The 24,241-nt window shown below is 42.9% G+C and overlaps 1 protein-coding gene across 1 annotated transcript in view; it reads right to left on the bottom strand.

Moving 5' to 3' along the window:
* The window catches only part of MALRD1 (MAM and LDL receptor class A domain containing 1), a 288,505-nt gene that overhangs the window by 206,964 nt on the left and 57,300 nt on the right, over positions 1 to 24,241 (bottom strand). The window contains exons 7-10 of the mRNA XM_069959034.1: positions 12,411 to 12,571; positions 8,733 to 8,825; positions 6,085 to 6,250; positions 667 to 816 (exon numbers count right to left, since the gene is read on the bottom strand). Of these exons, the coding sequence (XP_069815135.1) occupies positions 667 to 816; positions 6,085 to 6,250; positions 8,733 to 8,825; positions 12,411 to 12,571 (570 nt within the window). The remainder of the gene's footprint in view (positions 1 to 666; positions 817 to 6,084; positions 6,251 to 8,732; positions 8,826 to 12,410; positions 12,572 to 24,241) is intronic.

The following is a 24,241-nucleotide window of genomic DNA, read 5'->3' as shown; positions in this document are numbered from 1 at the left end:
CCTGGAGAAGGTGGTAGGCTGTATCCATGTTTTCCAGGCAGACCTTGGACTGCATCCACCTTCCCCAGGTAGCAGGATTCAAATACCGATCGTTTGGTTTGCGTGAACCTGAACCTTCGGAAAATTTGCTCATCTCTATAGGGGATACTTTACTTGGAAACTTTACTTGGTCTAGAGAATAAAATGACCTAGGAGTTATGGAAATATCAAGACAGTAAAACAGCTGCTACTTCAATGTCTCCTTAAGGTAAAACACTGTTGGAATTTTTGTCATTGCAACTTTCTGCTCCATAAGGAGGCAGGAAATGAATCATTACACTGTTCTCATTGAAATCATTGAGCCTTATATGCAATTTGTGCATATGTGAGGGTGCTCTGGAGACAGAGGAACATTCTGCTTTGACTAATGGAGGTCCCATATGTCTGAACGAGACATCTATCTGTATGTTTTTGGAGTGTGAAAGGAAACTTACTCTGCAAAACATTGGGAGAACATATAAACTCCATGCTCCATGATTCGACCACAGGACCCTAATGCTACAAGGCAACAGTCCTATCTGTTGGCCCACCATGCTGCCCTCATTGGGTTGATAACAGCTAAATTCAGACATTGTGGATGGCAGACATCAGGATGACTTATTTATGATGAGTGTTGGTGTTACTTACCATATTCCTTATCGGTTGTATGGTCTTCTTGATTAAGCCTCACATCACTATATGTGTTTCCTGTGGTTATTTTCCAGACATGCCCATTGGTACTGAGAGGGTTCCAGTCGCAAAAGCCAGACTCAAAGTCACATGTGTTAAAGTTTTCTTCTGAAATAATCATAAAGTAGCAGATTAAGTATAGTTTTTTAGATTATTATATTTGTCAGTGTTCACATTCCAGTGTTTGTTCAACAGGTCTCCCAACTATGACCTTTTAGTGAGTCTTTCTATTGTCCCAGCACAGGTGTGCCACTAAGTCTTTATACACCTGGGTAAAGTAACTCTCTCAGGTTCACACAATAGGGTATGACCGTGACTGTATTATGTGTCTACTAGGTGTCACTGTTGTATTTCTTACAGTGGTACTGTACTATGCACAGCTGAAGGAAGAAATCTTCTGTTTCCATCAGTTTTCTGGATATCCTATCTTTTATCTCTTATCCACAAACAGCCCTTTAAATTACACACTAGCTAAGTTGTCCATATAAAAAGAAGCTAGTTCCTGGTGGGAGGGTCTTCTAGTTGAGTCAGAGGAGAGAGACAGACACAGAGAGCACAGTTCCTGCTGCAGTGAAGCCAGGGCCTGGCTCAGGCCAGGACCCTTGTCAGGTACCAAGAGACTTATTCTTTCTATACCAGTTACTGCAGCTAGCATGCAGTGATAGAAAACCTTAGGAGGGAGTGACATCCTCTGAGGAAAACCTTGTCTATGCCAGGGATACCTTCTACCAAACATAGGGCAGTAACCTGGAGTTAGGTACTGACCCCAGTAGGACAGATAGAATGTACTAATAGTGTGTACCAATTGCTGGGACTCAGCATGACCACAGTTTCTCTGGTCACTTCCGATCCATTGGTCTCCCACTGCCCAGTGAAATCGTCATTAGCGATGAGCGAACCTTGAGTATGCTCGGTTTTATCCCAGCCTATGGCTGTATCAATATTTTCAAGGACTTCCTAGGACTGTGTCCAACTTCTCCAAACAATGGAAGTCAAAAGCCAAGTGCTAGGGCTCGGATAAACCCTAGTGTACTTGAGGTTTGCTCATCTCTAGATCTCTAGTCGCCATACACTGAGGACAGGAATTATAGAGACGATCATTGGCTTAAGTAGTCGCATGCAACAATGCACTGGACCTCTCTTGGCCGCAGAGGTCCAGTGCATTGTGTACGGTGACATCATCAGAGCACCTCCGCCAATGTGCAACCAAGAATGGCCGAACTAATGGTCCTCATGAATGATATAACAATCACTTGTGTACTATACAGGAGATGAGGATAATACAGGACCTATCCTCTGCCCAAACTTAGGGAAACCCCCAACTCCTGTATACTACATTTGTATGACCCTGTTCACATAGTAGTAAACAGGCTCTTCTTTTGCATAGTCATGTTTCCCAGGGGACAATGCACCTAGGATTTCACTGCATTGAGCACTTTTGCTAGTGTTGTCATTTGGCTGGTCTCCCTGACATCAGCGATCCTGTATGGCTCTACTAGGCATTGATCCCACCTAGCCAGAATCCTGCTCCACACTGATGAAGGGCAACAACCCGGAACTGTAGTATGCTGTATGTGGATAGATACCTGGCCTTGGTTTTTCCCTTGCCATTACATTGACTTATAGGGCCACTTAATATTGTGGTTTTGTTGGTTTCCTTACAGGAGCCAGCCCTTGGCTGCGTCCATCCTGGAGGGATATCTGGCTAGTCCTGTGTTTCGAGACAATGAGGCTCCACAGGCTCTTCTTTTGCACATAGTAATGAGGCTGTGTAAGATCTATGTGATTCCTGCTCACATCGGACAGCATCTACCCTATGTCTTCTATTTACCCTTACCCCTTTAGGGTTCCCAGCTCTTCCTATGGTACAGACATCATTTATAGGCATACCCAGGTTAGCAAAATGCATGTATTTATAAAGCGGAAGGTTGTCACTTAGGGAAGCAAACTGAATGCAGATGTATACACCCACCCTTCGCCTCAATGAGACAGCTTAAATGCAAACAGCCTTAAGGAGATCAAGCCGCATAGATTGTAAAACATTAGAATACACAGTAGATATATGCAACTTTCATTTTGCATTCTTGAGTCAAAAAAGTAATAAAAAGTCAGGGATCGGTGCAAAGTTATTTAAGGATTAAGTGCAATTTACAGCTGCACTGACAGATGGAACATGCCAGATTTGTTTTCTTGGAGTCATTCTCTATCGATTCTGTTTACTTTCACATAATCCAGGTTTTGGCAAATACAAATGCCATTAAATCAATTTGTGGCTTTGCAGGTGATGGACTGATCCCATCCTAAATCTAGTGCAGCAGTCACTACTTCCTGTGGATTCCTGTATCATTTGCGGTAACCTCGCTAACTCTAATTACAGACTCTAAGTAAAAAACATTGGAATATTTACAAATAGAGAATGGTGTGCGGCCCCTCACTGTACAGTCATCCTATATACAACCATTACTCCATATATCCCAAAAAGACAAATATATATATATATTTTTTATTTTTTTTTTACTTTATATCTTGATTTCATCTCATGTGAATATAATTGGTTGTTCTAAATCAGGGTCAGGGAAACCATGGTCCTCAGAATGCATCTGGCCACCGAGATCTTCTGTGGACATGTGTGCCCTACAGTGTGCGCTGCGTACAATATAACATTGAGTGCAGAGGCCGCACTACTAGGAGGCATCAGTGGGTGACTAAGTGTAATACCAGGGGGCATCATTGGGGGGATTAAGTACAGTACCAGTACCTTCTTTTTACCCGTTCAAATCCCGTGTTGAAGCCTTGGATCATTTCCAATACGCTATGGAACGAGATCTAAAGAAGCTATCCACTAATTCCACTCAAAACAACATAACAAACCGGGAGAGGAACGCAATAAAAGAACTCCAGGCCAACAAAAATTTGATAATCAAAATGTCCGACAAGGGGGGGAAGATCGTACTACTTGATCGCATTTCTTATTGCGACAGTGCCTATGAAATCCTTAATGATGTTATCACCTACCGCAGACTACGGTCTGACCCCACCATGACATTCAGAGAGACTTTGTCTAACATAGTGCAAGAAGGAATAGCATTGGGCATAATGGAGGAAAAACAATACAATTTTCTTGTCCCTGCCAATCCCACTTTGCCGATCTTTTATGGCCTACCTAAAATTCATAAGGGAGTCAACCCCCCTCCTTTACGCCCGATCATCTCGGGGGTTGGCTCCCTTAATGAAAAGGTATGTGCCTGGTTGGACTCATTACTTCAGCCCCTGGTAGTGAGAGTACCAGGATATCTGAAGGACTCAGGCTCAGTGTTGAATATTTTCAAAAATTTTGTGTGGAACTTCAACTCATCCTGGCTAAGTTGTGATGTGACAGCTTTATATTCGTCTATACCTCATGACCTAGCCATTGCAGCTTTATCACATCACTTGTATAAATATAGCAAGTACAGTCATGAGCTGAAGGAATTCATTGTTGACCTAACTGCATATTTATTGAAACACAATTATTTTTCTTTTAACAATGAATTCTTCTTGCAGACCAAGGGAGCTCCTATGGGGGCTAGGTTCTCCCCAACTTTAGCAGGTCTCTATATGGCCTGGTGGGAGGAGCAGTTCATCTTAACCCCCAACAATCCATTCCACCAGCACATCAAATGGTATGGCCACTTTATAGATGACCTGCTATTGGTTTGGGGAGGCAATGAGGAGGAGGCACGTCAGTTTGTCCAGTATATAAACAATAACACACTTAATTTATCCTTCACTCACTATTTCCATAAAACAGAAATCACCTTCTTGGACATTAACCTACAAGCCTCGGCCCTCAAAAAAGCTGTCACCACTTTAGTTTTCCGTAAGCCCACTGCGGGCAACACTATACTATACTATACTATACGAGTGAACACCCCCTTCACACTATACAAGCTATCCCTGTAGGGGAGTTCACAAGGGTAAAGCGTATCTGCTCAGACAGCACGGTCTTTGATACACAATGCAAAGAAACTGCAACTCGTTTGGCCAAGAGGGGCTATAACAGACAGATAATACGAAGAGCCCAAAGCATTGTGGCTGCCAAAGACCGTGAATCATTGCTGTCAAAGTCTGCCAGCAGTGCATCAAAGGCGCAGGAGTCACCCACTCCGATAACATTTTCCACCACATACTCACCTCAATACAGACAAATTGTAAACATTCTTAGGAAAAATATTTCCATCTTACGCCAGGATGAAACCCTGTCCGAGATTTTGGATCAGGGTTTCAGATGCGTATCACGCAGAGGCAGATCGCTGGGGGATGTGTTGTCACCAAGCATGCTGTACCCTGAGACACCGCACACGTGTATAATGAATGGGAGTCGCACTCACGCTACACCTGTGCCGCTGAGGCACATGATCCATGACGTAGGGATCTTCTCATTGGTTGGTCACCTGTTTTTATTCGCCAAGAGACTCATTTAACATTAGACCATGATTAGGCGCAGTAGCGCGAAACGCGTAGGTCCTGCTATGCCCACCAACAGATTTTAAGTGCACGAATAAAAGTTAAATTTTATATTTCTACGTCCAGGAGGGCCGACTTCCACACCCCTTCCTCCCAGCTGGGCATCATTGGGGGTATTAAGTACAATACCAGGGGGCATCACTGAGGAAAATTAAGTACAATACCGGGGGGTATCATTGGGGGGATTAAGTACAATACCGGGGGGTATCATTGGGGGGATTAAGTACAATACTAGGGGCATCATTGGAGGGATTAAGTGCAATACCAGGGGACATCATTTGGGGGATTAAGTACAATACCAAGGGGCATCATTGGGATAATTAAGTACAATATCAGGGGGCATTATTGGGGGGGGGGGGGGGTAAGGTACAAAACAAGCGGATAACATTTGGGGGGTTAAGTAAAGTACCAGGGGGCATCATTGGGGGGAGGGTTTAAGTGCAATATGAGCTGGCATAATTGGGGGATTAAGTACAATACAAAGGGGGCATCATTGGGGGGGGGAGTGCAATACAAGCTGGCATTATTGGGGGGATTAGGTACAATACCAGGGGGTATCATTGGGGGATTACCTACAATATCAGTGGCATCGGGAGGCACAATACTTGCCCCGGGTGCTGTCAGCTGGCCTTATGCCAGGACACACACAGTACGACATTGAGTGCGGCAGCTGTGTAATTTATGGCCCTCAAATGGTTTTATAAATGGACCTCGTCCAGAAAAAGGTTCCCCAACTCTTTTTCAAATAAAAGGGGTTTTCCAGGCAAATGAAAAACTTGAAATTTAGTAGATTGTTTTACAAACATCATTCAATCAATGTCATTAATTGTTCTTTACATAACAGATTACTGATGTCCAAACCAGACGTACTGGAATCTCTTGGGTCTTCATCGCCACCATCACTTATTGATTCTCCATTGAAGCACGGTCCATTGGTAGAATTTGGTATTCCAGAATATTCTTGGCAGCCATCACATTTAAATCGATCCAAGGCAATGAAGCCGCTGCTGCTCCTTACTGTTCCTTCAAAAGCAAGCTTTACATTATACCATAGATACGTTAGTTGTTGTCATGTTTCTCTCTGCATTTATGAATATTGAGTCTTCCCATAGTTATCAGCTGCTGTATGTCCTGCAGGAAGTGGTATTTCCTCTCCAGTCTGACACAGTGGTTTCTGCTGCCACCTCTGTCCATGTCAGGAACTGTCTAGAGCAGCAGCAAATCAGTATAGAAAATCTCTCCTGCTCTGGACAGTTCCTGACATGGACAGAGGTGGCAGCAGAGAGCACTGTGTCAGACTGGAAAGAATACACCACTTCCTTCAGGTAATAAAGCAGCTGATAAGTACTGGAAGACTTGAGATTTTTTTATTGAAGTAAAAGACAAATCTCTGGCACTTTCTGACACTCAGTTTGGTGAACAACCCCTTTAATTTATCCCCTATCCTCAGGATAGGGCTGGGCCACAACAAGGCTTTTTGATTCCATAGACAGGTAAGACAATTGGTACATATTTCCCCCAGTAGGTCGATATTTGCCTCCCACCAGGTGGCCCCCTCATACGTAGAAATTCCTAGTACAAATGTGGTGTCCCACAGTTAAGTGCTTTAGGCACCGCTCAGAGAGTTATCCCTTCAGTGGTAATGAAGGTGCATTCTCTAGTTTTATCACAGGGTGCCAGTATTATTTTTATGCATTGTTTTATGTTGCACAGCTGTAGTCATCTAAGGGTTACTGTTTTGTACCACATGATCTGTGTCAGCCTATGAGAGATGCTGTTTTTTCTCTACCCTGTCTCTATCCCTGTTCTCGATACCCACACAACCTTCAGGGTTCAGTGTAATCTAGTCTGGAGTGTGGTCGTAGACAGACATGTATGGAGAACACTATGGAGAGACTTTCTTCCTAAAAGCAACATTTCCACTAAAGATGCAGTGCTAAACACTTAAAGAGAAGACAAATCAGAGAACCCCCCAACCCACACTGTGAACATATCTACACAGGGCAGGACAGTATCCTAAAGCAGAGGAACTGATCTGGATAGAGCAAAGCAGCCAAAAGCCTACGTCCTCTATGTTGCAGCGCAAGTGACACTAGATAATTTCAGACACTTTGCTCAACTTAGGTAACTAGGACTGGGGTTTGTGTCACCCTGGCAGGACGGGTAGCTCAACACTACAGGGAAGAGCTGGTTTATAGCGACAAAAGTCGAAACATGGGCACAAGTATTCACTTCTCAAGTATTCTTCTTCTGAAGTTCCGGCAGAGCACAGTACTACATTGGGTTGGGACTCTCAAGACAAACTCCTCTCCACTACTCTGAACTCTCTACTCTTCTCAGCACGCAACCAAGTCAGCACTGCTATTCTGCTCACTACCTCAGTATCTCTCAGCACAGATTCAGTGAATGCAAGTCTGTATTTGAACAGTTATTTATTGTCCTGTATTACCAGAGACAGTAAAGAAAAGTTTATTTATTCTACCGGGACTCAGTGGTTATTTCACCAGCACCTACACACATGCTACACCGTCCTTGGGTCATCTCCCCTTTCTGTGGGTGGCGGTACCGACAGTCCGGGTGGGTCACATCTCCACTCCGGACCACCACGATAAGCGCCCAAGGGACCCATCACAACCCGGCAGGTCACCGACCATTGGGGAAAAGTATAGCCAGCCACACATTAAAAGCCGGTGTGCCTCATACCTGTGTGCTGAGTCAGCACTGGCGTCACGACAACCTACCACCTGGCTGAGCTATACTCCACCGACCAACCACCACAGTAGTGGCATCACACAGTACCATCTAGCAAGTGACCGGTCGCAGCACAGCAGCGCCCACCACACAAACACTTGGCAGCAGCTGCTTCCTTAGCAGCTGATAAGTACTGGAAGAGTGAGATTTTTTTTAAAGAAATAAATTACAAATCTATAAATTATAAACCTTTCTGACACCTGTTGATTTAAAAGCAGAAAACATTCACCAGATTACCCCTTTAACTCAACTTCTCTCCCTCTATGCTGCTTGGATAGGAGCCCTTACAACTTTAAAGAAGTAGGTAAGTTAATAATGATTGAAAGGTATAATTCTGCGTTTACACGGAACGACAATTCGCCCAATCGAACGATTAATGATTTCGAAATAATGTGTTTTTCATAACAATCAGTGTTTAGACGAAACGATATATCGTTTGGAAAAATCGTTATTGCGATCGTTATAATATCGCTTAATCTCACACATAGGGTGAACCGGTGAAAGACTGTTTACACGAAGCGATCTGCGAATTTTTAGCGAGCGGCAAACGACGATTTGAGAACATGTTGAAAGATTAAAATGAACGATTTTTCGCTCGTTGCTTGATCCTTTGCTGTGTTTACATGAGCCGATTATCGCTCAAATGCGATCGTTATTGCGAAAATTCAAACGATAATCGTTACGTGTAAGCGCAGCATAAGACAAATCAGAAGATGAGGAAGAAACTTGTCCATATGTGCTAGATTACTCTGATAAGCTCTCAGTACCTGCAGACCTTCTGATCTATCCGGCAGACACACCGCCCATTCCATCCACTGGCCTTCGGTTCCGACATCTTGTTCAAAAAGTATTATTTCTTTCTAAGAATAAAATATTACATCAAGATTCATTATAAGCATTATCACTATGTCCATTAGAGATATTTGGACCCCATTTGGTCAAAAAGTCAGGGCCACTGTAGTCCATATTATGTCTATTAAAGGGGTACTACAGCAAAAAAAAAAAGTTTACAAATCAACTGGTCCCTGAAAGTTACATCAATTCATAAATTACTTCTATCTAACAAACAAAATATATCAAGTCTTCCTTCCAGTGCATATCAGCTGCTGTATGTCCTGCAGGAAGTGGTGTATTATCTCCAATCTGACACATCACTCTCTGCTGCCACCTCTGTCTATGTCAGGAACTGTCCAGGGCAGTAGCAAATCCCCATAGAAAACCTCTCCTGCTCTAGACAGTTCCTGACATGGACAAAGGTGGCAGCAGAGAGCACTGTGTCAGACTGGGAAGAATACACCACTTCCTGCTGCACATACAGCAGCTGATAAGTACTGTAAAACTTAAGTTTTTTGTTTTTTTTTTAAGTAGAAGTAATGTACAAATCTATATAACTTTTTGATATAGAAACAATTTCTTTAACCCTTTAACTAACTGTGACTTAACAACTCTTTGTAAGTTTGGGCCCATTGAGTGTCTGGCATCAGTATCACCCTTACTTCCATGATGGTGCCATAAACTATATGCTGTTTAGCTCTGAGTTTCCACCTGAACCTTCTTAGTTCTGTGGCGCCTGCATAATAATGTGAAAGAAAGCCAAACCTGTTGAACATGAGCGTGTCACATATACCCAAACACTCGTCTAAAAGTAGATTAAGCCTGAGGACCGAAACAAGGGCGCAATCAGGCTCCGTTCATTAAGATCTGAAGCATTATGTCAGTAAACAATCACAACTCCGAAAACAAAGTGATGAGCGCTCTAATGAGAGCGTCTTCAAGTGAGTTAGACAAATTACAACGTCGATTGGAGGTGAAGATTACATTCGAGATCCATGAATTGGATTACACTCAAAACTTGTATTTAAGAGTTCTAGAGAGTACAGAGAGTAACTCCACCAGTGATGTTATCTTCATCAACCAACAAAACATGAATTAACCATTAAATGCCTAATTCTACTGCAGGAGGTACATGCGTATAGCGGTATGGAAGGAGCCGAAGGGATGGAACCGATTTGCTACCAAACTGGCTTAGATTTGGGGCAAAGTCTAATGGTCCTGTTAGACAGTCCGACCATAAAGTGTACACAAAGTGTAAAAGAGCGCCAATCTGCTAGATCATTTACTGAGCAATTACATGGGCCAACTATCAGGAAGCAAGGGCTGCAGGGACATCATTTGCAATGTCTGTGCATCCCTTGCCTTTAGTGTAAAAGAATAAAGTACTTCCCTTACCACGTTCCTAGGTGTCCTCGGGCCTTCCCTGGTGTCTTCGGGCCTTCCCTGGTCTCTGCACTGACAGGTCACTCAGCCAATCACTGGCGGTGGTCATGCCTCGGCTAGGGATTGGCTGATCGACCTGTCCATGCAGTGACCAGGGAAAGCCCGAAGACACGGGGGGAACGTGGTAAGGAAAGTAAATACTTTATTATTTTATGCTACAATCATCAGCCATCAGCCGCGCATCTATATTACACATGGCCCGACGGCCTATGATTTTAGGTCTGGACCTAAAGCATCGATCAGCTGATGATTGCTTCATCAGCTGATCGTTCTCTTTATGACACAGAGTGATAATCATCCAAAGCGTCCTGATTCAGCCGAATATCCCTGCCTTTTAGGTTTTCTCTTTTTATCCTGCTCCAGAATGCAGAAGGTGGACTTAGCTGCTGGGGGACACCCGTTTATTTTCCAAGTTTGGTTCTGGTGTGGGCATCAGATGGCCAAGTGGACCAGGGGGTACCAGCGCTTGGCACCAAGGGGGGTCCGGCAAAGAAACATAGACAGAGCGGCATAGTATCAGCAGCAGTGCAGGAGCCAAGAGGGTAAGTACATGTTGTTGTTTTTTTCACTAACATCATCCCTAGGCATACAGCATAGAAGAGCCCTGCCCAGACAACCCCTTTAAGTACTTACTTATGACAAAATTTATTAAAACGGTTATCCCTCTTCTACAAAATAAGTGAAAATTAGCTGATCAGTGGGGGTTGAACAGCTGGGAACTCTACCAATTACAAGAATGGAGGTCCCCTACCTCGAGCCCCTGCTGCTGCTGCCAATAGTACTGGTTCCCACTTGCCACCAATACTTTCAAGTAAGTGCCAGCTCATCCAATCACTCAGCAGGGCAGTTCCTGGTGAGATGACACATGACCAAGAAGAAGCAGTAATGAGCAGGGACTGGGAGCTTTGGTTTTGTAGCAGGGAGGACTCAGGGGAGGTGAGTATCACTTTAATATTTTGACGCCATGTATAACCTATATATAATTTTCTTAACCTACAGACAACTTTTTTAAGGTGGTTGTCGTACCGTAAAGGTATATATATATATATATATATATATATATATATATATATATATGTGTATTCTCTGCTTAATTCTTATCTTGCAACTACCCCTACAATTTTCTGCAGACTCTGTGGATTATTTCACCGTATGATAATGGAAGAAGAGAAATCCTGAATCACATGTTACATGGGGGCCAGGTTGGAGGCTTGAGAATAACTGGATCTGCCATTGTGTGAGTATGAATATGCGGATCTTACTCTCAGTGAGGAAGTGAACGCAAAAAGCTACATTTATCTTCCTGCTTCCCCGCAATTGGCACATGGTTGGCGCATGTACAGCTGTGGTGTTGGGGGAGAGGGCAATGTAAGTGCAACTTTTAAGTAAGCCCTGATTGGCTGAGCAAGCTGGAAGCCATGTGATGCGCTCCAGCCAATGAAAAGGCTGCCAGTGAGCATGGGCTCCAGTAGCCTTTTCGCTCCAATTCATTACAGAGGAATTCGTAAATAAAGAGGAACCAAAGATGAGGACAGGGAGGACAGGAGATTTGAGTGGAGATCAACTCAGGACGGATGGTGAGTATAAAATCTGTGTCTGTTTCTGTCTGTGTTTTTTTTCTCCCTAGTTCCAGAGTTGTCCTTTAAATGCAGTACTGTGTTTGACAGGGTGAGGATCCATCGGCTACCCGCCCTGTCATTGACTCATGTGGTCGGAGGTTTCTCCTTTTTGCTGCCTGTTTAATGTATATGTTTAAAGGGCAATAATGGATGCTGTTGTATGCCATACTGCATGATCTGTTTTCCATTGACATTTTTTTTTTTGTATTTTTTTTAACATACAAAAAGACCACCTTTTTCTGTACATATATTTTAAACATAAAGTAAATGTGGATGCAAAAACGCAGTGTGAACTCATCCTAAGTTTAAAATTGCATATCCACCCAATTGTTTGTGTCACTAAAATAATAAAAAGTTTTACATCCCATGTTCAGAGACTTGGTTCCCCTTTTTTTTTTTTATATTCTCACAGCAAATGACTGCTGTGGGCAACGAAACCACTTAATATTTCTATCATTTGAAATGATACAACGCAGTTTCCCCGCCATGGCGGTATATTCCAGCTGAGCAGAAGCGCCTACGAGCGCGTGGCGGTTAATGGAATCTTACCTCATCGGAGTAGAGCAGAAGCCTCAGACTGTTGTTTTTCTCAATCATGTAATGAAAGTGGAAGCGGCAGCGCTCGCTTTCACTCCTGCGAAACAGTGAGCTTGTTATATAAGCCCTTTTCTGCAAATTGTCGGGGTTCCCATCAACAAACAGAAAGTGTCCTGCGGGGAAAGACAAAGTAGTTAGATGTCGGGGAATTTAGATCTCGATGGCCTGCTGCTCCAGACTTCAGGCGAATGTTCTATCTCATCTCATATTCCGATTCCCATAAGCTTTGTACACTTAGTCCAAGACCTAAAAATGTAAATGAATAAGGACTACGAATGGAGACTCCTAGATATCAACTGAGCAGAGATGGGACTATTGCCATAGGCGGCTGCTGTGGATCCTGGCAGATGAAGTCGCTTCCCGTATACCTTCTATGCTTTGTGAACAGCGCTGGCTTCATGATGAATGTCACCCTGGGTGGTACCTTCTATTGATCCCACTTCATTTGGTATACTGCGTATTAATAACCAAATAAAGCATATAAAGTGCCTAAAATCAGCACCAAACATAAGTTATAAAACTTCCAACCCAAAGGGGACATCTCTGTCCGTGACAGGAAGTGTCCAGAGCAGGAGAGGTTTTCCATGGGGATTTGTTTCTGCTCTGGACACTTCCTGTCATGGACAGAGGTGGCAGCAGAGAGCACTGCATCAGACTGGAAAAAATACACCACTTCCTGCAAGACATACAGCAGCTGATACGTACTGGAAGACAAGATTTTTAAATGGAAGTAAATGGCAAATTTATAATACTTTCTGTCACCAGTTGATTTGAAAGATTTTTTTTTTTTGCCGTTGTTCCTCTATGTACACACTATGTATAAAGAACAGCCGCTGCTTCCATTACCATATCAGTCACAGGTACATCCTTTTATTTTATTTGGATTGCGGACACATTTGGGTGCGCCTGCAATGCAATTAACCATTAGCTTGAAATTCCTCCCGTAAAATATGTACAGAGCAAAGTCCCATTGTGTTCAATGGGTTTTCTGCTCTGTTGTTCACACTGCAGAATTTCCGAGCAGAATTTTCTGCTGTAGATCTGCTAGAGGAATCCTATAGAAGTCAATAGGGGGGCTTAAATTCTGCTTGAATTCTGCCTGAAAACTTTCTGCTTCAATTCCTTGAGAATTCCTCAGTGTGCACATAGCCTAACATGTCACTTCTTTTGGGTATGTGCACTGAATTCTCGAGGAATTGTAGCTGAAAGATTTCTGCTTGAAATTCCTCGCTTATTCTGCTGTAGCAGAATTTAAGCGGAATTTGAGCAGAATTTGAGCGGAATTTGAGCGGCATCCGCGCGGAAATCAAGCGGAATGCAAGCAGAATTACCAGCAGAATTCAAACCCCATTGACTTCTATAGGATTCCTCTAGCGGAATCCGCCCAAAGAATTGACATGTACATTCTTTGGGCGGGTTCACACTACGGAATTCTCGCGGACAATGTCCGCGGAATTCCGTTAGCTGTCCGCCCGCACATCTGGGCGCCTTTCCGCCGGCCCCATAGACACCATTCTATGGGCCGGCGTATTCCGCTATACGCTGAAAGAAGTGTCATGTCACTTCTTTCAGCGGATCGCAGAATACGCCGGCCCATAGAATGGTGTCTATGGAGCCGGCGGAAAAGCGCGTGCCCGTGCGGGCGGACAGCTGACAGAATTCCGCGGACATTGTCCGCGAGAATTCCGTAGTGTGAACCCGCCCTTTGGGAGGAATGCGGATTCTGCGCGGAATCCGTGCGGAATTCCGGACAGAAATTTACTCTGTGTGCATGGGCAGTCGGAAATCCCATTGTTCTCTATGGAAAGAGCAATGTTGCATTTACACGGGCGGAATTCCATGCGGATTCTGCCCGCTTTTTATGGCGGAATTCGGGCAGAATTCCGCTAGAATTGCTCAGTGTGCACGTACCCCAAAGGAGAAATATTGAAAGCTGCCTCCAAAAGGTAGCACCAGATAGATTCTCTGACTATCCCCCTTTGCAAGAAAATTCAACACTAATTTCACATTTCCTGTTCATAACTTTACCCTCTTCAGCTGAGTTTCTAGAACATTCCCTTTATAGCATTTATGTATTGCTATTTTCTATCTCGTTTCGAGCCACCCAAATAAAACCTCTATTGTGTTCCCAATAAACCGGAGCTCACACACTCGCCTAGTCCCAGTCCCCATAAAGTAAATGCGCCATAACTCGCCATCATCGTTATTTCCAATAGAAAAGTAAATGTTTTACGAGGTCGACTTTTCATATCAAAATAGAAACGGGATATTTGTGTCTCCCTTCAGTTCTCATTCGTGGAGCTGTACGTCTCGCTTTATCCGGAGGTGCAGGTTTTATCGCCGCTCTTTTATTTTAGTCTGTCTGTTTTCGTATGGAACATTTTTTTTTTTAGAGAATAAAGATCATCCTGACAGTTCCCATTCACACAGCTGCTCGGCGTGCTATCTCCGGCAGCAGACCGCTGGCTGATCCTGTCTTCCAATCTGTCAGCTGCCCAGTCTTTTTCCCATCCGCAGCACATGACACTATGGGATTCAATCACGACCTGTGACCTCCTCTAACAAGACCCACCGAAAGACAATTTGACATTTTATACTTTGGTGCTGAAATTTTTCCCATTACAGCTCCAACATCTGTCTCTTCCAAGATGTTGGTAGCCTCAGCCTGTACTTATAGGAAGCACAATGAATATAGGAGCGTGACATAAGCAGCTGTCAATTCCTCCTGCTCTCAAGGAATGGCGGAGCTCACGCTGATTCGCACTGTTAGCCGGATATTTAACCATTTTTCATGGTTAGATGGTCTGTCTGCTGGGACGTCAGATTAGCAATGCTCCTACTGTAGCTGTGAGATATGACCCCTCTCTGGGGATCCTCTTTATGGCCTAATGCATGGGATAGCTAAATGTTCAAATAAGAACTAATGCCGATAATGTAATACTCGGGCTCTGACAGCCTTTTATGTCTGATATCAAAGCAGATCTACATGGCTTTAGTCTAGGGGAATCACTCACTAAGGATCTTTTACTCTTCCCGTAAAAGATGTCAGATCTATGAGTTATATCCACAGTCTTAAAGTGTCTAAGGGTCCTATTACATGGCCTAATAATAACTGTAAACGAGTGCCTATCTGCTAGATCGGCGCTCGTTTACTGGGCCTATTACACGGCCCGATAATTGTTTAACAAGGGCTGCATGGACATCGTTACTGATGTCCTTGCAGCCCTTGCTTAAACTGCATACATTACTTATGCATGGTCCAGGGCTCCTCCCCGGGTCTATGCTTCTCCCCGGGTCCCGCGTGCTGGAGCTTCAGAGCAGTGTGTCTTAGCTGACAGGCCGCTCAGCCAATCCCTGGCCGCGGCGGTCCCGGCCTGTGATTGGCTGAGCGGCCTGTAAGCTAAGACACACTGCTCTGAAGCTGGAGCGCACGGGACCCGGGGAGAAGCAGAGCGCAGGAGGAGCCCTGGACCATGGATAGGTAATGTATGCACTTTGCAAATCGCCAGCCGCCGGTCGCGCACCGATATTACACATAGCGGTCGGTGCCCAACAATTATAGGTCCGAACCTATCTCAACGATCAGGCGATGATCGTTGTCATTGGCTGATCGTTGTGTTTATTACACGGAACGATAATCGGCCGGATAGGGGCAATTCGGCCGATTATCATTCCATGTAATAGTACCCTAAGGAACATGGATATTTGTAATTATACTGTCCAAATAGAAGTACACAAAAGGGCTATCCCCATCCCAAAAAAGTATGGAGCAGAAACCATGCTCCCTTGCACAATCTTCATGGTGTCCTACTAGTGGTCACAGAACAGTAAGACAGAGGTGATTTATGCATCTATAGCTTACTGTCGGAAGATTGCCAGGGCCAAGATTGCTGTTCTTTGCTTCTCAGTAAATGATGCTGCTTTATATAGTGTTAACTGCTTAAAGGGGTACTCTGGCGGAAAAAAAATACTTTCAAATCAGCTGGTTTTAGAAAATTATATAGAGTTGTAATTTACTTCTATTTAAAAAATCTCAAGTCTTGCAGTACTTATCAGCTGCTATATGTCCTGCAGGAAGTGTTGTATATTTTTCAATCTGACACAGTGCTCTCTGCTGCCACCTCTGTCCAAGACAGGAACTGTCCAAAGCAGTAGCAAATCCCCATAGAAAACCTCTCCTGCTCTGTACAGTCAGCCTGAAAAGAAAACAGCACTTTCTGCAGAACATACACCAGTTGATAAGTACTGGAAGACTTGAGATTTTTAAACAGAGGTAAATTACAAATTTATATAACTTTCTGACACCAGTTGATATGAAAGCACAAAAAAATCATTAGAGTACCCCTTTAAGATTTATTAGAAACCATTTATCGGAGCTCCATTGCAGAATACAAACAGACCTAAGTCCCCCCATGAGCTCTCAGTATATTGTATGCCATAAGTGTGTTTCTAATTATATCAGATTTATTGTAACTGGAACCTACTAGCTTATATTGAATAAACCTGCACATAACATCTAATATCGATAGCCGTTGCCCGCGTCATGATAGACTATAAAATATATTGGTTTCCTATAAATATATATTGTCTGTAGTCATTCGTTTCTATTAGGCCTAATATTTTTTGATGTTATAACCTTTATTACTTAGATACAATCTTCAGAAAGGAAATAAATGGCTGTATCTTAAACAAGAGCACATGTTCTGCGGGATTAGGTTTGTTATTAGAATCTACTGTATATGCTTTCCATATGTTCCCCTTGGTCGGCTCACACATTCCGGGTGGTTCATAAATTATTAATGTATACATAAAAAATATCAAAATTGTAAAGAATAAACACAGGAATGGGGGGACATATAGCGAGGGAAAAATGAAGCCAACGCTCGGGAATGATAATGTCATCATTGTAACAAGACTGGGGTTTGCAGAATAGGGCCTAAAGAGGCTTTGCTATTAAAGGGGTAGTTCACCCAAAAATAAAAATAAAAATATTTCCAATCAACTGGTGTCAGAAAGTGCCAGAGATTTGTAATTTACTTCTATTAAAAAAATCTAATGTCTACCAGTACTTATCAGCTGCTGAATGTCCTGCAGGAAGTGGTGTATTCTTTCCAGTCTGGAGAGCAGGAGAGGTTTTCTATGAGGATTTGCTACTACTCTGGACAGTTCTTGACATGAGCAGAGGTGGCAGCAGAGAGCACTGTCTCAGACTGGAGAGAATACACCACTTCCTGCAGGACATACAACAGCTGATAAGTACTGGAAGACTTAAGATTTTTTTTTATAGAAGTAAATGACAAATGTCTGCCACTTTCTGGCACCAGTTGCTTTAAAAGAAAAACATTTTTGTTGAAAAACCCCTTTAATTATCCCCTATCCTCAGGATAGGTCTGGGCCGGAACAAGGCATTTTGATAACCTAGACAGGTAAGGTAAATGGTATATATTTCCCCCAGTAGGCGGATATTTGCCTCCCTCCAGGTGGCCCCCTCATACGTAGAGATTCCTTATTCACACATCAGTATATTTTCCTGGATGAAAATCTGGATCCTCTATTTTTCATCCGCAATCCGCAAAAAAATCATCCGTTTTGCATCCGTATTGTGTTCTGTATTTTTATCCGTTTTTAGCGGATCCGCAATAAAAGGTGTAAACGTAAAAAGACGGGGTGGCAAAAATGATGTCATTCGCTGTCCCAACCCCCCAAAAAAGGTCACCTGGTCATTTGGGGGTCATTCTACAGTCATTTCTACTAGGCAGGATATTTCTGGCAGGAGGAGCTTGGTGATGTCACAAAAAAACGGACCCGTGAAACGGATGGTTTTGCGGATTGCAATGTACTTTCCGCAAAGTTTGTGCTCTCCATAGACTTCTATTGGGGTGTCCGTTCCGTAATTACTGACCGTGTTACATGTCCGTTTTTGTTTTTTTCTGTCACGGATTCTGTCAAAAAAACTGGGTGTATGAATAGCACCATTGAAAATAATGAGTTGCAATGAATTCCGTTTTTTCTGGTCCGGGAAAACAGATGAAAAATACTGACGTGTGAATTAGGCCTAAATGCTGTTAAAAGCAGCTCAGGCAAAATGGCCGCCTCCATAGTAATTTACATACAATGAAATGTAAAAAATAATAGAATAGAAACAGATTAGGACATGTTTTATTATCTGATTCTAACTAGAAAAAAATTGAAAAATCATCCCTTTAAATCATCACAAAGTGAATGGAGCTCTTGTTGAGTGACGACAGGGTTAAGTCTTAAGATTAATTTTTCCTCTGTTATGGTATCACACTCCGCATAAGCAAATCATTTTTGCGAGTGGTTGAGGAGCTTTATCTTACGGCGGTTTCCGCAGCAGATAAACTTTAAAGGCGCGACAATTAACATTTTAGGAAATGTTATTGGTATGATTATGCATCAAACCGCTTATTCCGCCAATCAATCCAGTCCCGTGTACAGGCGCAAAGATCACTTAGCTGCTTTCAAATTCCAATTTGTTTTTCCCTCCCGACGACTTCCTTACATCCGCGTGCGCCCACAATAATCTATCCCCGGTTCGGCGTTCGAGACTACAGAAGACTTAATGTATATGCATAGAAATTTACCAATGTGATGTAGATTATGGAAGTCATCTGAATCTATGTAATTTCTATTATTTCTCCCTCTGCCGTATGTAGCGGGGCTGAGCGCCTGCCTGCTTTCTTATTGTTTGAATGCTATAAATAATTCTGTATTTAAATTCTTCATGAATATGATAATTGATGCATACTAATACCGCGCTCCGCAACTTACTCTGATGGATTGCCTCGGTGTCGGGTTAAGGTTTGCTGTCCTCATTGTGAATTGCTGAGTGATTTGTATTTCTAAAATAAATTTGAACTTTTTGCAATGGCAATAAACTATTGGAGCTATTAGTGTGACATGTCTGTTCTTTCTTGAGAGGATAATAATTGAGGTTACGGAGTAGACGCGTACAAGAATCCCACATAATAAGAATCCAATGGGGTCTTAAAGTGCAACTGTCATTTAAATGTAATTTTTAAGAAATTAATAAGTGTTTTTAAGAAACTCTGTAATAGGTTTTATTAAGCAAAGAGTTTCCTTCTGCACTTAAAAAGCTGCCCCCCCCCTTCAGAAGAAGTAGGATTTCTGTGTACATTCTTCTCTATAGAGAGGGGAGGGGTCATGGGGGGACGAGTGAGCACAGAGAGGAGAAAAGGCAGCCCTGCAAAACAATAAATCCTGCAATCTTCTTGCAACAAGATCTCAGATAAGCACTGACCTTTCTGACCTCTAAATCCAGTATTTTATGTGCCCAGATAGTCTCCAAACAGCAGGACTGCTTATCTTCTCTTCCTGCTCACCCATCCCCCTCAGCCCCTCCATAGGTTATAATGGACGCAGCAAACCCAGCTTCACTTTGCTCCTCTGTAATGAAGATGGCTTTGCCTGATAATGAACAGACAAGGTATGAGAGAGAGGGAGGGGCTGCAAAACCGCTATTTGAGTAGAGATAGAGGCTTTTTTGCCTAATAAAACCTATTACAGAGGTTCTCAAAATTGCTTGTACTATTGATTCCTGCAAAAATAAATAAATATAAATGACAGTCACACTTTAGAGGATTGTATGGGCTTAAATAAAAGTTACAAACAGCGAGACCAGTTGTGGAACTCATGTCTTTAACCAATCAGGTGCCTCCTCTCTGCACACCACTACACTCGCTCACCTACACTTCCTCTGCAGTTTAGTCTAGCTCCAGAAAGGAAAGAGACAACACCTGTTTTTCACTAGAGAGGGACCAACAGCAGTCATGCGCTGCTAGACCTTAGAAGAGCGGTAAGCAGGAAACAGGACAACCCTTGTCTACGCCAAGGATCTTCAAGTCAGGACAGTCAACCTCAAAAGAAACGAAAGGAACTGATCCCCAGTAAAGCAAAAGTACACTAAGCTGAAGAACTTTACTAATACTACGCTCAACTAGTTGGAGTAATCTTAACTAGTCAGCTCCACCCAGAGACAGAGACCTGGGACACGTCCTACCTCCCTAGGCGGTCTCCGATCTAGTGTAGGCAAAAGGCGATCAGATACAAAGGAATCTAAACGTGAGTACGAGAAGTTTTTCAAGTATATTATTCAACCTACATCGAGACACTGTGACAAGTTGCCCCTAAAACACCAGAGCCCACCAGCTGCACACAACATCTGCAACCAGCATCCTGGGCCACAGCAAACCTACTACGACCCCTACACAGCCACAATGTTGAAATTGAGTGGATGGCCGTCATTTAATGGCAAATATTTGCTGTTATTTTAAAACAACGGCTGTTATATTGAAATAATGGCAGTTATTTACTGTTATATGGCGGCCATCCACTCAATTTCAACATTGTGTGAACAGATCCTTTCTGTGATTAATCCACTCCTGGTTTTGGTTGCAATATGAGGACCATAATACTGACTGAAATATACGTAGTGTGAACCCAGCCTAAAGGTGTTATCCTGCGCCACAAAAACATGGCCACTTTTCCCCCTACTGTTGCCTCCAGTTCAGGTGTGGTTTGCAAGTAAGCTCCATTTACTTCAATGGAACTGAGTTTCAAAACCCCACCCAATCTGGAGACAACAGTAGGGGGAAAGTGGCCATGTTTTTGTAACGCTGGATAACCCCTTTAAGGTATCCATACTCATGCAATAGCTGCCAGCCAAAAAGGTACAGTAACTCACCAGATTGCTCATTTACATGAATGTTTGGCTTTGACTATCATTTACATGTTCTATATTGAAGAAAGGAGGAAAAAAACATTACCAGTCTCCTCAGGCCTCCTTGTTTGCCATGATAGTACTTTTATTTCATACTGCTAGAGACAGCATGTAATAAGAAGATGGTCTTTGCAGTATTGCAGTATACTCTACAAGGGAGTAAGTGATAGTATGCTGAAATCACTTGGGTTGACCAAAAGGTAAATTGACAAAAAAAAAAAAAAAAATAACCACAATTGGTATCTTGGTAACTTGAGGAAAAATTGCCATGTCATTGAATAAGTGTGTGATGTGATAGCCACACTGTCTCTGGGACTGGCCTGAAGCCCTTTCAGGTTCCAGATTTCCTATGCTCTCCTTGTACACCTTACAACTCCACCATGTCCCACTCCACTCAGACTGCCCCCTACTAACCCACAAATCAAGAAACACTAAGGTTAGTGATTAAAGAGATGGCCATAATAACATCTCTATTAAATACAAATAAATCAACTTAATAATCATATAATAATAAACATATATCAGTGCAAAAGCTAGTGAGGTCAGTTCCAAACCCAACGTATCCCCCAGCCGCACCACGTCGAGCTGACAACCCTTCATAGGGCACTGTAACTCCATTGTTCCCTGAGATCTATTCCAACTGGAACAACAAAATCCTTTAAACCATATGAAGGGGTACTCTCCCTTTTATGGGCCCCCCTTTACCAGACCAGACCTACCTACCGCAGGCTGCCATGTCAAAGAAGAAAAAAAAGACCCTCACCTCTTTCTTTACCCATTAACCCTGTTATTTCTTCCAATCCCAGCTAAACCCAGTCATGCCTTTCCTACAATAAGCTGCACCTCTCTCCGTGCCCTCTTCAATAGAATACAATGTAATTTAATGGCAATGAAACATAGTAATAACACTTTAACCATATGACAACCAACGTGATCTATAAAGCAGGATCTGTGCTGGGACAATGCGTCATCAATACCAACAACCTTAACCGTTGATCCAGTTTGTATTGTCTAGCAAGAATTTATTTTTTCCTAAAGAAAAGTATGTTTAATGGTGGTAATTCCACTGTTGGGTCTGTCACTTGCGGCACAACACAGGATCTAGGCCAGGCCGCACATCCGTAATTGCTCATTCTATTTACTCCTGCCATCAGAACTTCAAATAGCTGCAAATGATGAAATTGTTGCTTTTAGTTCAGGTGATTTTCCTGCATTTACAAAAGGAACCATTTGAACCTGTTTGTTCGAGGCGTCGCACTTAACAAGTATCAAAAGCAATCACTGACAAACGCACACGACGGCCTCGCAACTCGCAGGCTTATAATTTATTGCACTAAGGAAATAATGTTCTGTGCGTTTTGTTTGGTGTCTTAGGGCACTTTCCTTACATTCCTATGGTACTGCAATTATACGCTTCATGTTTTATGCTTTTCATAGAAGAGAAAAAGAGAAAAAAAAGACCTGCACCTGATAGCAAAGTACTTCAAGTGCAACATACCAAATGAAAGTCATTGCGCTACAGGACAAGATCTGAATAGGAATGAGGCTGGTCACGATGGAAGACATATTGGAATGTTCATTGTTTCAGCTCTGAAGAGATGGTCCATATAATGTATGATAGTGTACCTAACTTGCTTCTTTTATATGTTTATTGTTGTTTACTAATCACTAAAATCCTGTCACGGAAAAAAAAACTTTTGACATGTTACAGAAACACAATAGAGAGATACAAAAAACAAAGTGCAACAGCAACCTTCAGGTCCAAGGTGCAAGGGCTTACTGTATATACTCCTCCTGGTGTACACACAATGGTTTGCTAAGATCTTCATTTTTTATCATCTACAGAGCAGATTGTTATTATGTGTACACCGGGGGGGAGTATATATGGTAAGCACTTGCACCTGTAGGTTGCTGTTGCACTTTTTTTTTTGTCTGTACTTTAGCCACATGCGGCGTGCAACCTACAGTGTGAGCATATGCATTGGAGTGCTGCCAATTTCTGTTATGTTTTTTTTTATCAGTCACAGTTTTAGTGTTCAGACCACAATCGAAGATCAGAAGATCGAGCATTGCTTTCCCTCAGCTCTCTATTAGAGTCCTCCCACCATGCCAGAGAAACTACGCCGACGTACCCTGCTGCAACTTGCAAGGTCCTAAAGATTATACCTAAAGCTGGCTCACCCTTAATCTGGGCCTGCACTACTAGACACTTGGGGGGAGATTTATCAAAAGGTGTAAAATTTAGACTGGTGCAAACTGCCCACAGCAACCAATCACAGCTCAGCTTTCCTTTCAGCACTGCCTAAAGCTGAGCTGTGATTGGTTGCTGTGGGTACTTTGCACCAGTCTAAATTTTACATCCTTTGATAAATCTCCCCCTTGGTGTCCTTGCCCAGCAATAGACGGATCGTCATAGTTGAAAGTACAGGTTGTTCTTCAAGTATATCACCACCGACTTAAAGTGGTTAGAGTCCCTACAGTAGAGTGCTGTACTTATTAGATAGGTCCCATTAAGGTAGTCCGTCTAGTTCTCAAGTCTAAGACCTAACAAGTCACCTGCTAATAAGACTTTGCCAAAAAGTTCAGATTCTTATCAAACTTAGCATACCTCGTAAGGCAGTCACCCTGACAAACCAACTTCTAAAGTAACTAAACTGCATTCAAGAGACTTTCTATTTGTTGTACTGTACCTTTAAAAAAAAACCTCAATAAACATTGTTGCTGGTTAAAGGGGTTGGCCACTTAAGTCAGTGTACAGTATTTGTAACTGTACTCATTGTATATACTGACAGCATCTGCCTGTGTACCTCATAGAGCTTAAATCAGACCCTGTCCGCCTCCAGGCTGTGCTGTCCTGCTTTGTTTTGTTTCTGTCCATAAAATGGCCGACATGGAGGAGCATGTGACCATGTCACGCCCCCTGTGGACACTGGGGCGTGACATGGTCACATGCTTCTCCACATCGGCCATTTATGGACAGAAACAAAACAGAGTAGGGCAGCCCAGCCTAAAGGAGGGGAGT

Source organism: Dendropsophus ebraccatus, chromosome 2 (assembly GCF_027789765.1).
Source record: "Dendropsophus ebraccatus isolate aDenEbr1 chromosome 2, aDenEbr1.pat, whole genome shotgun sequence".
Classification (NCBI taxonomy): domain Eukaryota; kingdom Metazoa; phylum Chordata; class Amphibia; order Anura; family Hylidae; genus Dendropsophus; species Dendropsophus ebraccatus.
This window is presented reverse-complemented; position numbering and strand designations above follow the sequence as displayed.